This window comes from Limulus polyphemus, unplaced genomic scaffold, assembly GCF_000517525.1.
Source record: "Limulus polyphemus unplaced genomic scaffold, Limulus_polyphemus-2.1.2 Scaffold2901, whole genome shotgun sequence".
Taxonomy (NCBI): Eukaryota; Metazoa; Arthropoda; class Merostomata; order Xiphosura; family Limulidae; genus Limulus; species Limulus polyphemus.
Window position 1 is genome coordinate 40853 of NW_013668511.1, and position 16292 is coordinate 57144.

General features: G+C 34.5%; 1 protein-coding gene across 1 annotated transcript; it reads left to right on the top strand.

The window, feature by feature from the left end:
* The first annotated feature begins 4387 nt into the window (after nt 1-4387).
* Nucleotides 4388-15472, top strand: LOC106468176 (calreticulin-like). Its single transcript, XM_013928588.2, has 9 exons — nt 4388-4600; nt 5886-5990; nt 6455-6658; nt 7141-7235; nt 9837-10046; nt 10351-10608; nt 13049-13141; nt 13997-14155; nt 15222-15472. The coding sequence occupies exons 1-9, from the start codon at nt 4501-4503 to the stop codon at nt 15252-15254; spliced, it is 1257 nt and encodes a 418-aa protein (XP_013784042.1). The 5' UTR covers nt 4388-4500; the 3' UTR covers nt 15255-15472.
* The last annotated feature ends 820 nt before the right edge of the window (nt 15473-16292 follow it).

A 16292-nucleotide genomic window follows, 5' to 3' on the forward strand; every position in this document is an offset into this window, starting at 1 on the left:
TGTACGGCTTTTGTGTTATACTTGCATAGTTGTATAATAATGATATGTCGTTGTGTACGGCTTTTGTGTTATACTTGCATAGTTGTATAATAATGATATGTCGTTGTGTACGGCTTTTGTGTTATACTTGCATAGTTGTATGATAATGATATGTCGTTGTGTACGGCTTTTGTGTTATACTTGCATAGTTGTATAATAATGATATGTCGTTGTGTACGGCTTTTGTGTTATATATTTGCATATTTCTTATATCGGGATAAAAATAATTTGAATTACCGAAACTTGTATCGTCACGCTACCGTAGCTGGGAAAATATGACATTTAGTTACCCCATTCGTCCTCATACATGGCCAAGTGGTTAGGGAGCTAGACTCGCAATCTGCGGGTTCGAATTCCAGTCCCACCAAACATGATCTCCCTTTCAGCCGTTATAATGTGACGATCAATCCCACTATACGTTGGTAAAAGAGTAGCCCCAGAGTTGGCGGTGGGTGGTGATGACTAGCTGCCTTCCCTCTAGTCTTACACTGCTAAATTAGGGACGGCTAGCGCAGATAGTCCTCATGTAGCTTTGCGTGAAATTCAAAACAAACAAACAATCGTCCTCATAACTTACTCGACGACTTCATAAGTACGTTTTTTCATAAGCTTACCAACTTCACAAACACAAGTGTTTAAATACTTACATGCTTCATTATAACGCATCATCTTAATTAAATGTTCAATATTTGTAATTTATCCACGACTGTTTGTTTTATCTTATTGCACTAGTTTTGTTTGTTTGGTTTGTTACAAATATTGAAACTGGAAGTAAAGAGAGGAGCTAAAAGAAAGAGATGTAAGATTTAAAGAAGAATTAAGAACAAAAATAAATATTCACTGAAGACAAGATTGAAGCAACTTTTAGAGGCGTACAGAAGGATTAATGTAGTACGTAAATACATCTATGAAGTTTAGAAATAGTGTAATAACAAAACTGAAGAGATACAGAAGAGCACAAGTAAATATCAACAAAGGGCATCAGTGGAACGGACAAATATTATAACAGAAAAATCAATGAAGTAGAAAAGAAAATTAGTGACAGAATAAAACATCTAGGATTAAACTAGACCTCTCCCTGCATCTGCTAAATACTTCCATTCTCAAACATGTTGGAATATGGAATAAATAAACCCACTATTGCTGAGACATCTATGGCCACAGAACCTTCCTAGCTCCACATATCGGAGGGATATTTGGCACTATTTCCAGAATGAATGGTTGAAGTATTGAAAAACCAGATATTCATCTTGCTGCTCTTTTAAAAGGACTAAATTTAACATCATTGAGCAACTTTTCAGCTGACAGCTATAACGACTTTTTAGCACCTATGGCTGCCTTACCAGAAAACGGTTTAGTGTGACATATCAAAAGAAAGTTTCCATAGTAAAATTTAGAAGAATAGTGAGAAGGAAGGACGAAACTTTAGTCTAACTTGTAGAAAATGTGGCCCAGTTATGTTACCGAGAATTCGTTAGCATTTATAAAATCATAGATTCTATAATGGATGGTTATCCAAGTTAGATTAAAGTAAACTAGATGTACATCTTTAAACGAATCTATTCAGTTGGTGAAGGAACTTGAATTAATTAAAGCCACAGATAAACAACTAAAATTATGACCTCGTTAGATCAATAAGTTAAAAAACATCAGCTGTCTTTGATGAAGGCCTGGAATAGCTCAGATGATTCATTAGATAACTGCTAACTAAGAATTGGGGAAATTTGTTCGTTTGTTGTTAAGCACAAAGTTATACAATGGGCTGTCTTTGCTCTGCCCACTGCGGGTATTAGAACTTGATTTTCAGTGTTATAAGTCCATAACCTAACCACTGAGCCATTGGGAGGCAATATAGGAAAGTACAGAAGGTGTTTCAATTGTAACTTAAAAGGGCATAATACCAGGAACTGTAGACACAATCCTTTAATTAGATAGATTATTACTCAGGATGAAGGATGTAATCCACTTGATGGGTGTTTCAATTCTAACTTAAAAAGACATATTACTAGGAACTGCCTCTAAAGGACGACAGGAGAAGGAAACGTTACATTCCAGACTGTGGTGAATTTGTAATGAATCAAGGAGACGATATCTTAAGGATGAGAATATTATACCATCCTAAATAAAAATTGTTGAAAGAAACCAGTCCAGAAGTCAATGGATTTATTGATAGGAGGCCTTGCAACTTTTCTCTTATGACCCCCCTTTTCTATATATATATATCTACATTTTGTTGCACCCTATATAACCTATTTGTGTATATATTGTACGTGCCATTTTCATATGTTAATTGTTTATTACTGGAACAAAACAAAACATGACTCTGAAGTGTTGTGATAAAAACACTCAACATGGATTTCTACAGAGCGGTACAAGAAACAAACAAAAAGACAATTGTATCCCTGTAACTAACTGTCTACAGTTGTATCTTTGAAGCAGAAGACTTAGAAAAATAGAGATTACAAGCGGGATTCAATATCACATACCTAGTTATCAAACCATTCTCTCAACCTCTGAAGGCACGGCAGTGATTAATGATCTAGTAATTTAAATTGATTTTCTTGTTTTCTCACTTACACGTGTGTGTGACTAAAAAGGAAAAAAAAAGACAGAGATTTTACTAAGGCAAACTCTGTATCTGTTTTTATAACTATATCAGTCTCTTTTTCTCTGGGTTAAGTTTGATTTATTTAAATTACGTATAATTTCCTAAGGATCCTATTATTGTGATACTTAATTTGTCGGTCCAGTACACCTTGAGATACCAGTTTTTCTCAAATTATGAGAAAAAGCAAAGAAAACTCTGTATATTTTACTTTATTTTCACTATTATAGTGTTGTAGGGAGGAGTTGTAAAGTGGGAGTGCTTGGCTAGACATGTAACTTTTACAATAAGAGATTGAAAGTATAAAAAACTGCTAAAATCAGCTCCTGTGCTACCAAAAGTAGCTCAATTTACGGGGTCTGGGGGCATACCTCCAGAAAATTAATAACATATAATTTACAGTTGCTATACAAGTGAAATATGTAAAAGTGGGGGGTGCTATATCACCCCCCATTTCCGAGCCTCTGCTATAGTTTATTATGAATCCATTTTTACTTTTTATAAACTAATATATAATTCTACATATATAAAGGATTGTACAAACATTAGTACCAAATTTTCAATTTTTTAAAACTATTTTAATTTGTTTTTGCATTATATGAATTGAATTGTTAAAGGCTAATGAACTAGTCCGACAAAAAATAAGTTGATGGAAATTAAAAATCAAGAAGGCCGTGTAATATGTAGAAAAAAAAAAGGCAGGATATTAATAACATGAGCGATTTATATTAGTTGTGTCTTCAATCTTACTACACATGCTATATCTAGCCGCTTTTAACCTGCCACATACCAAGTCGCCTTTCATACAATGGAGGGACGACGAACCCGTGTATTACAAACCACATCTGTAATAAACATCATTAGTATTAACATTAGCACAGATTCTACAGTCTCGAACCAAAGCGTTAGGATAAAATAATAATTTGTTTTGCGGTCGGGTAAATACCCGATCTACCCTATCGTGTGCTACACCTCTGACTAATCAGTAACGACTAAGCCTCAGACAGTTAATGAGTAATTATTGAATTACTGATTGAGTTAGTTCTGTGATTCAGTGAGTTATTCAGTTCAATGGGAAGTTAAGATATATCCAATGGGTTGATTTAGTTCAGTGTTAGTAAAGAGTGTTATTTCGTTTATTGGCGAGAAAATTCCATAAGTAGGTTTATTTGCAAACATTAAGCACACTATTTAAAACAAGAAAAATGCTGTCACTCTTGTTGATAAGTTGTATCATAATATCGCAGTGATCTCGTAAAATAAACCATTTTTAATTCATAGCTTTGACTTTACGTGTTTTACCGCTTGATGTCTCGTAAATATTTAGGTATTTAAACTAACTTATTCTCTAAAGATAATATTATTGAGCGACCAATTTTTGGTATTAAATTTTGCTGTTCATTTATTTTAGCGCTAAATTATACAACGGACTGTTTACACTATTATTAATTTTGCAAATAAATAATTTTTTCATTAAAAATATTAAGATGTCATAAATAACAAGAGTTACTAAACACGTATTATATATTTACAAATCATAGCAGACAATGGTTAGTTTAAAAAAAGTAAACTTTGATAAGACACAAAACAACAACAACAAAAAAACGTGAAATTGCACAAACGAAATGGTCTTAACCTAATAATATAGTAATGTGGTAGATTCATTGAAGTCGCAAGGATGTTGGTGCGTGGATACTTTTGATTGGCCACGTTTACAACGAATGAGTGCGTTCCATCTGTAAGCTCTCGCGTGGACGAAAGCAGCCAACCTGCCGATGTGTAGAGCTTGTTAGCGCGTGGGGTATGGTTGAGGATACATCATTTACCAGTATTTAGATTTGTACCGTTTTTCTGTAATGAGCTTTAAAATGAAATATATACTCTCAACTCTTTTAATTCTCCCTGTGGTATTTTGTGAGTCAAACGTATATTTTAAAGAACAATTTAACGACGGTGGTAAGTAACCTGTTCATATAAGTTATATTCTATTTGTAAATCTAAGCTTCTGCGGTAACGTATATAGCATAATAATTATGATGTAGATTAATTCCAACTCTTGACATTGACGTTTCGTTAGTTTTCAATCTTTGTAAGACTATGTTGATGATAAACTAATGATGTTGCAAGTAACATCATAATTGTATAGTTTTAAGACTGTTGTAAAACTAAAAGTTGATGTGATTTTGAAAATCCATTATTGCATAGTAATTAATATAGTCAGCTTAGTGTTACTATTAGTATTAGACTTGACGACAAAAAAAAAGCTAATAAAGCCTGAGATTTCATTAGACAACTGAAACTTTATCATTGTTGGTAATGTTGACTAAACTGGAAAGATAAATTTAACGTTTACCCATGAACGAGCTGTTGCCAACAATTGGAAAATAATGTTAAGTAATATTTTGTACAAAAAAAAGGTTTTGAGAAACTGGCTTGTTACTGTTAGGGTTTTAGAACTTAATAATAAATCAAAGTGTGAGTGAAACGTGAAATAGAGATTTATGAATTTAAATACAATATTTGTAAGTTGTAGTTGTATGGAGCTTTTTAGTTTACAGTTTTCGGAATAGGAGACATTCTCTAGCTATGAGAGAAAACAAAAGTAAGAAGTTGTATAAAGTCGTTTGTTTACTGAGATAGATATACTTGTAAGTTGTAACAATGATACACCTCAACCATTTTGTGTCATGATAATAAGTGAAAAATTCAATTCGTTAGACACTTTCCATGGTGTGTAGTGTGTACTATATAATCAGGGTCAGGGCTTTTTTCTGCTGTAAGCAAGATGAAAGAAAAATCCCATCCCTGGCACAACCCATACACTATTATCATCTATAAATGCAACACATTACATTGACAAAATATAGCGAAATATAGTAAGTTTTCACTTAATCAGGAGTGTCTTTATTTTTCTTTGAACTGTTTAGCTTTGGCCAAACTTGATTTTTGGCCTGTAAAGCTACTTATTTAACCTTTTTTTTTATTTAGAAGAAGCTTATTCTGTGTTAAAGTTGATAATACTGTGATGTTTATGAACACCATTTCAAAATCTCAGTAAAAGATGTGAGAAATAGATGATTCTGTGGAAAGTAAAATTAATATAATTTTTTTTTAATGTTACTACACTAGGCAGTTGCCTAACTACTAAAGCTGAGCATGTATATTGTGTGTGTTTGTATTTATACTTTATCTTGTGCTAAGTTAATGAATGAAGGTTTTAAATATTAACATTAATTTTTAGATAAATGGGAAGAAAGATGGGTTCAGTCAGAGCACAAAGGCAAAGAATGGGGAAAGTTCGTGTGTACCGCTGGAAAATTTTATGGTGACGAGGAGCTCAATAAAGGTAAGAAACTTGTTTGGGTGGCAAAACTTGTTATTATACAATAAACATTGGATTTCATCTGAAAATAATACATAGCTTTTCATAAGTTGACGGAGACAGTTTCTGTCTGTGGAGCGAAAATACTGGTTGATATTTATATAAAACACACGTTTAAATAAATTGAAGTTAATTAAACTGATCACTTGTGTTTTTTATTGCTGTTTACAATAGATACAATTTGTATCAGGCAAATATTGAAGTGATATTTCTCCATTAATTTTTGAGTTACTTATGTGATAACTTGGATACAAATTCAAGAGTTAGATGCTAGTTAAATACAAAGTCTTTTATGGTATAACATGGTAACTAAGAAATGTACGAAAGCTACAACCAAATAAGAAATGTCATATTTTTAACTCGGGTTAACCGTACGACATTTTTCATGTTGAAATAACCGATACATTGTTTTTTTACCTACTATTCAGGAATCCAGACATCTCAGGATGCAAGATTTTATGGTATATCAAGTAAGTTTGATGCTTTCAGCAATGCAGACAAGACGCTGGTGGTACAGTTCTCGGTAAAACACGAACAGAACATTGATTGTGGTGGCGGCTACGTGAAAATTTTTGATTGCAGCTTAGATCAGAAGGAACTTCATGGAGAGTCCCCTTACCTGCTCATGTTTGGTAAGATGTCGTATTTGTACACTGAATAAAATTGGACAGTGTTTAGTTTTAAAGGATTATTAGTGCCCCGAGATGTAGGTACTTTTCTAGATGTCATAAAAGATACGGAGAACACGAGGTTTAATTGATAGGCTGATTTGAAAGAAAATTGACACAAGGAAATAAATGCACGGTGGGAAAAATTTAGGAAGAAATTCCAGAAATGATTCCATTTTTTTTTTATTTATTTTTTATTAATAGTTGTAGTTAATCTTGTGTTTCTAAAGTAAAGTGAGTTGTACTATGTGATCGATTAACGTAATAAAATTTGGTCAGTTAAGTATAAACGAGAGTTCGAGTTATTTATTTACAAAACCCTTGTTTATTTTACCATATACATGTGCATTATCTTTTGACGTGGTAAAAAAAACAATGCTTGGCAGATTAAAAATATCAAGAAGTGCATGAAACATTTTATTTCTGTTGATTAACTTTGATTTTAGGTCCTGACATTTGTGGTCCTGGAACCAAGAAAGTTCATGTTATATTTAACTATAAAGGAAAGAACCTGCTCATTAACAAGGATATTCGATGCAAAGTAAGTGGAGTTGATTGTCCATGAAGATTTAAAAAAAAAGATTAGTTTTCTGAAACCCTTCACTCGATGTTTGACTGATTTATCACAAATACCAACTTTTCGGGTTTTATTAGTTACATAATCAATCAAATTATTCACTTTCAAAGCCAGTAGATCGGTGTTCTTTGTGTCGTTTAAAGGTGTAAACATAATGTTAATTGATCTTGATTTAATTCGGTAAGTAAACCTACTCACTAAGCAGAAAGCTGTAATATGATTTTTTTTGTTTGTTTTTAATTTCATAAGCTAGACCTATTTTTCCATCTACGCTAGTTTCTATTTTCCTATAGCTTAAATAACACAGGCTTTGCTTAAATAACACAGGTGATGGTTTAATTGTCTTGAAATTTTTAAATGTTCTACAGTAATTCCTGTACGCTCAATCCGAAAATGATATCCATTTTTCTCCATCACGTACAGATTTTTCACAAAACGTCACGTGTACTTTTACATAAGCGAACCATTTTCATTGAAATCGGGTCACATTTTGTCGTGCTTAAAATGTTGACAACCACTGGCTATAGATTTCTCTAGACCAAATGCGACATGAGCCTTATTGATTGTTCTAGAACGTACAGGAAACACGCCACTAGTATATAAACGGTTAACAGGTCACATGATGTGTCATTTCTGGATAGTATTTGTTTGTGTGTGTGCACTTTGACATTATTATTTTTTTCTTTTTGATATTACTTATTTGTTGCTATGGCAACAAGATATTGTGTAAATGGCCCAAACATAAACATATTCTGTTACATTTGTGGTAAATTTGTTGTAAAGAAACAGAGGCAAAAACATTACAGAATTTGTCAAAAAGCTTATTACGCTTATTTTGGAATAAAACTTGTTGATCAAGACAAATCATGGGGTCTACACATTTGTGTCAAAGTGTTCAGACAATGGACTATAGGTAAGAAAAAGTCTTTGCCATTTGGGGATTCCAATGGTCTGCCGTGAGCTTAGAAACCACGGAAATAACTGCTATTTTTGCTCATGCAACACTCAAGCCCGGCATGGGCAGGTGGGTAGGACGCTTGACTCGCAATCTGCGGGTTCGTGGCCCCATCCCACCAAACATGCTCGCCCTTTTAGCCGTGGGGGCGTTATAATGTGATGGTCAATCCCACTATTCATTGGTAAAAGAGTTGGTGGTGGGTGGTGATGACTAGCTGCCTTCCCTCTAGTCTTACACTGCTAAATTAGGGGATGGTTGGCGTCAGGAAGGGCATCCAGCCGTAAAAACCCTGCCAACACCGAAAATAGCGACCCCGTGTAGATACGGGAAAAAGCTACGGAAGGAGAAGAAGAACATGCAACACTCAAAATAAAAAGAAAATTTCTTATCCGAACCTTCAGTCTGCTATAAGACCTGTTGCTCATGGACCTGATGTACCTGTACCTACTCCACCAGACTCTTGATACAGTTTCATCTGATGTCAATAGAAATGATGATAGGGATTGTTCTGAACGTGAAACATCTGGTGAACTACAACTTTTCACACGAGGTAAACTTAATGATTTGGTGAGAGATTTTGGACCTTCCAAAGGATTCTTCAGAAATTTTTGGGTCCAGACTTCGGGCTAAGAACTTACTTTCTCCAGGGACATCATTTTACTGGTACAGAAATCGTGAGAGTTTATACCATACCAGGTTCACTGGTTTATTGCAACAATATTGCTGGATTAATACCAATGCTAGGAGCTGCAGTCTATGAACCAAGCGAGTGGCGATTGTTCATTGATTCCTCTATAAGTTGTTACCCTTCACAATCGTAACATATATGCATCTGTTCCTGTTGCTCACTCGGTTCACTTGAAGGAAACATACGAAAATCTCAAACTTCTTAATAACGTCAAATACAAAGAACATGGTTGGCTACTTTTATGGAGACTTAAAAGTCCTTTGTGAGTTATTGGGTCAACAATCCAGTTATACAAAGTTTGCATGTTTTTTGTGTGAATGGGACAGCAGAGCACGAAATCAACACTATATAAATAAGCAATGGCCAGGCAGAGACAGCCTAATATCAGGATCGAAGACCATTGAATGTGAAAGTTTGGTTGACACAAAGAAAGTCCTGTTACCTCCACTTCACATAAAACTGGGCTTGATGAAGCAGTTTGTAAAGGCCTTAGACAAAAGAGGCAACTGTTTCAAGTATCTATGTGGGCAATTTTTTTTTTCAGATTTGTAGAAAATCCATACGCGATAGAAAAAAAAAATGAATATTAATTTTTTAAATCTGTGTAGCTGAATTATGGAAAATCCGGTTATTAAAACCAAAATAACTTTTATGAAGTTTAAATTTGCAGGCCTGTGTAATATTTGTCTCACAGAAAGGGACTTGCATTTGCGTAAGTGCCGTAGTTGCTGCTTTATTAACTTAAGTTTTAGTAAAGTGTTCTTTTGTGTACTTTATTTTAAACTGAGCAAATTTTTACAAGTTACTGATGTTTGAAAAATTCAGTTTTGATATTATGAGTACTGTCAATAGGTTGATAACATTATGCTATAATAATAATATTTGGAAATACCTTTTGTTAATATTTTGCACATTCTAGGATGACGAGTATACCCACGTGTACACGCTGGTTGTTCGTCCAGACAATACCTATGAAGTAAAAATTGATAATGAGAAGGTTGAGAGCGGAGAGCTGGAGAAAGACTGGAATTTCCTGCCTCCCAAAAAAATCAAAGATCCTGAAGCTAAGAAACCTGAAGATTGGGATGATCGGGCCAAGATTGATGATCCTGATGACACCAAACCTGAGGTAAGATTTGAATCTGCAGAAAATGATCATATTTATAGTTACATATGACATGGCTCGTTATAATATAACCTTTAGTCGGGTAAGTTTGATGTGGGAAAAACTGACTAAAGGTAGATCATGTTAATCATTGCTAACATGATTGAAAAATGTAGTTCTTTAATAGAATGTTTAGCTGCAGTTTAATTGTTAAAATCAAAGTTACTGCATCACAGACACCTGTAGAAGTTTAAACATTTCACTGTTATTCTTTACATATCTTATGTTTCATGCACAATGATAATTATATTGATTTTAAATTTAATAGGATTGGGATCAGCCAGAATATATCCCCGATCCTGATGCTACCAAACCAGAAGACTGGGATGACGAGATGGATGGTGAATGGGAACCACCAATGATAAATAACCCAAGTTACAAGGGTGAGTGGAAACCACGACAGATCGATAACCCTGACTACAAAGGTCCATGGATCCACCCTGAAATTGATAATCCAGAATATGTACCCGATTCAAAGTTGTACGAGTACCCAGAGATCTGTGCTGTTGGGGTCGATATTTGGCAGGTAAGTTGGAGTTTCATTATTATTGTACTGTTTTCTCGTATGCAATTGGCACAGCGGTATGTCTGCGGACTTACAACGGTGGAATCCGGGTTTCGATAACCGTGGTGGGCAGCGCACAGATAGCCCATTGTGTAGCTTTGTGCTTAATTACAAACAAACCTATGTAAGTGGCACAGCGGTATGTCTGCGGACTTACAACGGTGGAATCCGGGTTTCGATACCCGTGGTGGGCAGCGCACAGATAGCCCATTGTGTAGCTTTGTGCTTAATTACAAACAGACCAATGTAAGTGTAACTATCAAACTGTTTAAAGCTATAAAAAAAAGTGCAGTTTTCTTTTTGAAAAGGTATTTATATTTGGACCAGTCTTATTCCCAGGTCAGTGTCGTTAGTTGAATAAAAAAATTATCATTTTATAAATTGTTGAACATGGTATGGTGTTATCATCATCAGTATTCTGTTGTAGGCAGGTTTGGAACAAAATGTTTCCGTTAGCCACTTCTTCTCTAGCAGCATCTCTTTTATACCTGTTTTGATAAAAGAGTTAGCACGAAGAATCAAATATAAAGTGTAATAGATTTAAAATAAGACCCAAAACTCGGGCCTTATTTTAAGTCCTTTATACCTGGTCACTTTCCCTTTCTTCTACCACCTCTGTCAACCATGTGCCCAGTCCATTTCTTCTTTTGCTGGAAAATAATGTTCCAGGAAACGTTGTTTTTTTTTGCACCATCTATAATACTTCTCCATTTAGTTTCTTTACCGTCCAACTGATTTTATCCATTCTTCTCCAAATTCTCATTTAAAAACTTCTGAAGTAGCTCTTCCTCAAAGTCCGTGTTTCCAGTTTGTATCACCACTTTCAATAAAGGTTTCCCTTTGTTTTCTTTTTTTTCCTACCCAATATTTTTACAAAAACAACTTTTTAAATGTTTCCTTTCCCTGTTCTTTGGAGCATTTTTGCATCTGCTGCTATAATACTTTTAAAATATTTAAAAAAAAAACTGTTGCACCTCATCCAGTGTTTGTTTTTCTACACAGACGTTTGTGCTTTCAGTGTCATTTTATGAAATCTTCATTACTTTTGTTTTATTCATCACTAATTCCTTTTGTTGTTTCATTAAAATTTTCTACCTGGTTTGTAGCTCTTCCTTAAAACGTGCAATCATGGCTATAGTGTGCACACCTGACTGCCTTGGTTTTCTTTCCTCCAATCTTCTTCAACTCTTCCCCCGCTTCCTGCATCATATAGTAGGTGATAATGAGCAGCCAAGACCGATTCCCTTTCGTACTATCCCTTCCTCTAATGATATTCTGTTATTAATCATTACCATAATTCTGACTTAGATATATAATTGATAATAATTAAATAATCACTTACTTAACCTAGTTCGCACCATTACAGCCATTGTTCTTGAAACAGACAATAAAAATAGTGCCTATATCACTACTTTGTCTATTGTATCCCAGCCAACCTTGACGAGTCTTAGTACTGGGCAAAATGCTCCTTTGGCGCTGGACATGGCAGACTATTACATGTTCTTCTTTACTTTCGGTGATTGATTCTTAGGACCACTACTGGATGCTCTTCCAAATGCCTCAGCATAGATATTAAAGAAGTAGTAATAATGAGCACCGTCAACTCTTACATAGGTGTCCGTCTTTCCAATCATTTTCAGCAGTTGCTGTAGTTTTGGCCAGCAAACCATATCCAATGTATTTGTCAAATCCAAAAAGGCTACAAACACATTTTGATTGTGTGTTCTAATCACTCCTGAAGCCAAACTGATCGTTTTTGGTTCTAAAGTCTTTACGTTTTAGTGGTATTGTAACAGTCTTCACAAAATCTTCAGCCCATTTTCCCCTTTTCGTTGATTTTGTTACATGGTTTAATCACCTAATTTTGTTCTTTTATATCAATTCTGCTGTTATTATATTCCCTCTGTCTACTTTTATTGGCTTCAAGTCTTTTTTTTTCTTAATCTCAACTGGTCTGTTCCAGTAAATAATCTATACCTTCATAAATGTACTGACGGTGTTTTTGTTTCGTAATTTTCTGTCCATCTTATTAAAGGAAATGACAGAAAAGACAAAAAGTTAAGCAAAATGTAATAAAACTGAAGTGTATCACTAGACTACTATTAATCTGTAAGCTAATGAACCCAAGGCAGACTAGTTTAAGAATATCAACTGTATAATCTAAAAATGTGTGTCGGGTAAACATGGGATGACGACACGATTCTGTAATATTGGACAGCTTCATCTTAACCTCATTGTAATTTCTTTTTTCTCAGTGCTCTTTTTTTTAATAGAGATGATATATGAAACTGTTTATAACAAATCTGGTCTGGATAGTGCTTACAACATGACCAGTGGGTATTATGACTTGGAAATTGTCATTGTTAATGCATAAAGTAAAATTTTCTCACTAATGTTTCAGGTCAAATCTGGAACAATATTTGATGATGTACTCCTCACCGATGACCCAGAATATGCAAAGAAGTTTGCAGAAGAAACGTGGGGAGCTACAAAGGTGGGTTAGTTTATTTCACTTTGTGAGGTACATGTTGAATTATTTGTGTTTAAACAGTTCATGTCCTACATCTTGTATATACTTTTTTTTTATATTTAATATTTTGACATTTGTCCTCGATGCATCTGTTCTTTAATAGGAATTGTTTGTAAAGTGAATTTAAACTTTATTGTTCAACCATATACTCAGCTTTACGAGCTAATTGATATAGTCCACTAACCCTAATTCGTAATAACTAAGGTTTGTTGTATTGCAGGTGAGGTAATATAAAATATCTACATAGCTATCTGGTTTGAGGTTCGGAATCCTCCTTTGTATCGGTTTCCGCTTGTACAGAAAAGATTCCTACAACAAAGTTTTGGCCAGTAGCAGAACTGTTACAGAAAGTGTTATGTTAATACAGCTATCACCTTTCGGCAGTGAATATTCCAACTAATAAATGGGAACTTGCCTAAAAATTCGTGTTATTGGACACGATAATTTACACGGACATTTAATGGTATCAAATCAAACTTGCTCGGTACTGTGTAACAAATTTACACGAACCTTGTATATTCTATAAAATACTGGCCTGGTTTGAATCTTAATTGAGTTGTGTGTCACGTAGCAGCAGCCTTGATACTTTGGTGAGAGTCGAGTAGGGGCTCATCACTCGACTCGACGACATTAGAAAAGTAATTGGAAGTGAGAAGCTAGAAATCAGAAAGTTGCTTCAGGGTAGTGAAGATATAGAGAATAATGGAAATCTACCCTCAATATGGGAGGGGGTGGTATTATGATTGTACGTATATATTCGTCTTTATATTTCTGTATTAGTTCAAAAATCATGTATTAGTAACACCCGTTTTTTTAAAGGATGCTGAAAAGAAAATGAAGGAAAGCCAGGATGAAGAGGAAAGAAAGAAGGCTGAAGAAGAAGCCAAACTGGCCAAAGAAAATGAGGATGAAGAGGAGGAGGACGAGGAGGATGAAGAAGAACCTGAAGAAGGAACCGAAACTTCAGAAACAGTTGAGGTACAAATCTTTTCTTTTAATTCCAAACAGTCATTATGTATTTTAAGAAATTTCAGTGATATTGCATTAAAAAACATTTAATGTTTTCAGGTACAGTCTTTATTCAAAAACATGTCATGTTTGTCTGGTTGCTGTTAATACTTTATCACACAAGTTAACATTAACAATGGACACTGATCCAGGTTTATCAGAGAAAGAACCTAAGGTGTACTGAAATAAAAGAAATGTTTAATGCAGAAAAGTAATTGGAGCTTCCAGTAATTACAAAATCAAACAAATTATAATACAAATTATAGGGTTGACTCGGTTTAATGTTTACAAAGGCAGTCATCTTGACCTTGCCCAAGAAAGGTTGACTCGGTTTAATGTTTACAAAGGCAGTCATCTTGACCTTGCCCAAGAAAGGTTGACTCGGTTTAATGTTTACAAAGGCAGTCATCTTGACCTTGCCCAAGAAAGGTTGACTCGGTTTAATGTTTACAAAGGCAGTCATCTTGACCTTGCCCAAGAAAGGTTGACTCGGTTTAATGTTTACAAAGGCAGTCGTCTTAACCTTGCCCAAGAAAGGTTGACTCAGTTTAATGTTTACAAAGGCAGTCAGCTTCACCTTGCCCAAGAAAGGTTGACTCAGTTTAATGTTTACAAAGGCAGTCGGCTTCACCTTGCCCAAGAAAGGTTGACTTGGTTTAATGTTTACAAATGTCAACTGCCTCAGATTTGTAGTAATAACCTGACAGCCTACCTACCAATATGTTTATCGGTTGCCAGTCAATCATTGAAAACCTAAATCTGTAAACTATTACTTCTCTTATGCAATATATTGAAAATTGAAATGTTCTACCAATCTTTTCTGTGTTATCTATTTTTTTTTAAAAGTGCATATTTTCTTATGAAAAATTCATGTTAGGTGATGTGGTACCTGGGTAGCCCAGAGCTTTGGTAAATCCTGCATATAATAGTTATCAAAGTTACTGGATCCCTTTGTCAGGTTTTATTTAATAAATGTGTAAAACTTTAGCTTCCTTCTATATGCCTCGTCTTCAGAGTACTTTTTTTTTCTTTTCAGGAAAGTCATGAACATGAACACGAGGAGTTGTAATACATCGTTGGTGTGGTCATTCATTCTCCTATCCTGTACATAGGTCAAACATGGACATAGCATAGAAGCTTTAATGATATAAATGTTTCTCTTCTTCATCTGGTGAATATTTATCGGTCATAGACAGACTCCTACATGTACTTTTATGCACTTACTTTCTCTGTACTGTGGGAACAAAAGTGTAAAAGATGCGTGAATAAAGAAGTTGGTGTTCTCTTTGTTGTTGTTGTGGTTTTTGAATTATCGTCATAAAACCTAAGTTAGAATAGGTAACACATGAAATGTATATATACAAACTTAATAACAATTATTCAAATGTGTTTATGCTACACTGAACAAGTTCTAGCACCACAAGCAACAAGTTTAGTAAATATGTATTTTTCTGACATCCAGTTTTTGGCCAACGGGTGGTTCAATACCCACAAGACTAGGACTTGTGGGTGGAGGATCATGTTAGAGGAAGTATTGAGTAAAATTAGTATAAAATATATAATTGAAGTAGGTATCATCGAAATAGCCTTTATTAAATGTACTTCATTGAAGTGGGAAACACTTGCTAGCAGGAACACATTATGAAACCAATCAAGAGCAACAACGTCACGTGAAAAGTGAAGTCTTTGTTTATTGGACGAAAAAAAAAAACCTTGAAGGTGGTATATCTCCTGGTATGATTATGAATGATTTGTTTATTGTTTTCATGTAAAAAGGTGACTAAAGAAATTTAAATCATGGTAATTTCAATTAACCACCTATAAAGTCTTGAATTTTGCAGTCCAGATATGGATTGAAAGCCAACACCCGTTCAGTTGAGACAAAAAAAATTCAAATACTTTTATTATTTTTTTTCCTTTGAACTTGACTGTAAACGAGTAAACTACATTGAAATCCCATTTTAACAGGACTCCTACTTGATAGCAGGTTGGATCTTAATCTGCCAGGATAAATACCATGGTACAGTTCCATAAGGTGTCTTGTTTAATCGTAGCTACATGGTTGCTAAGGATCACATAGGAAAACTATCTACAAATTCATCTTAAA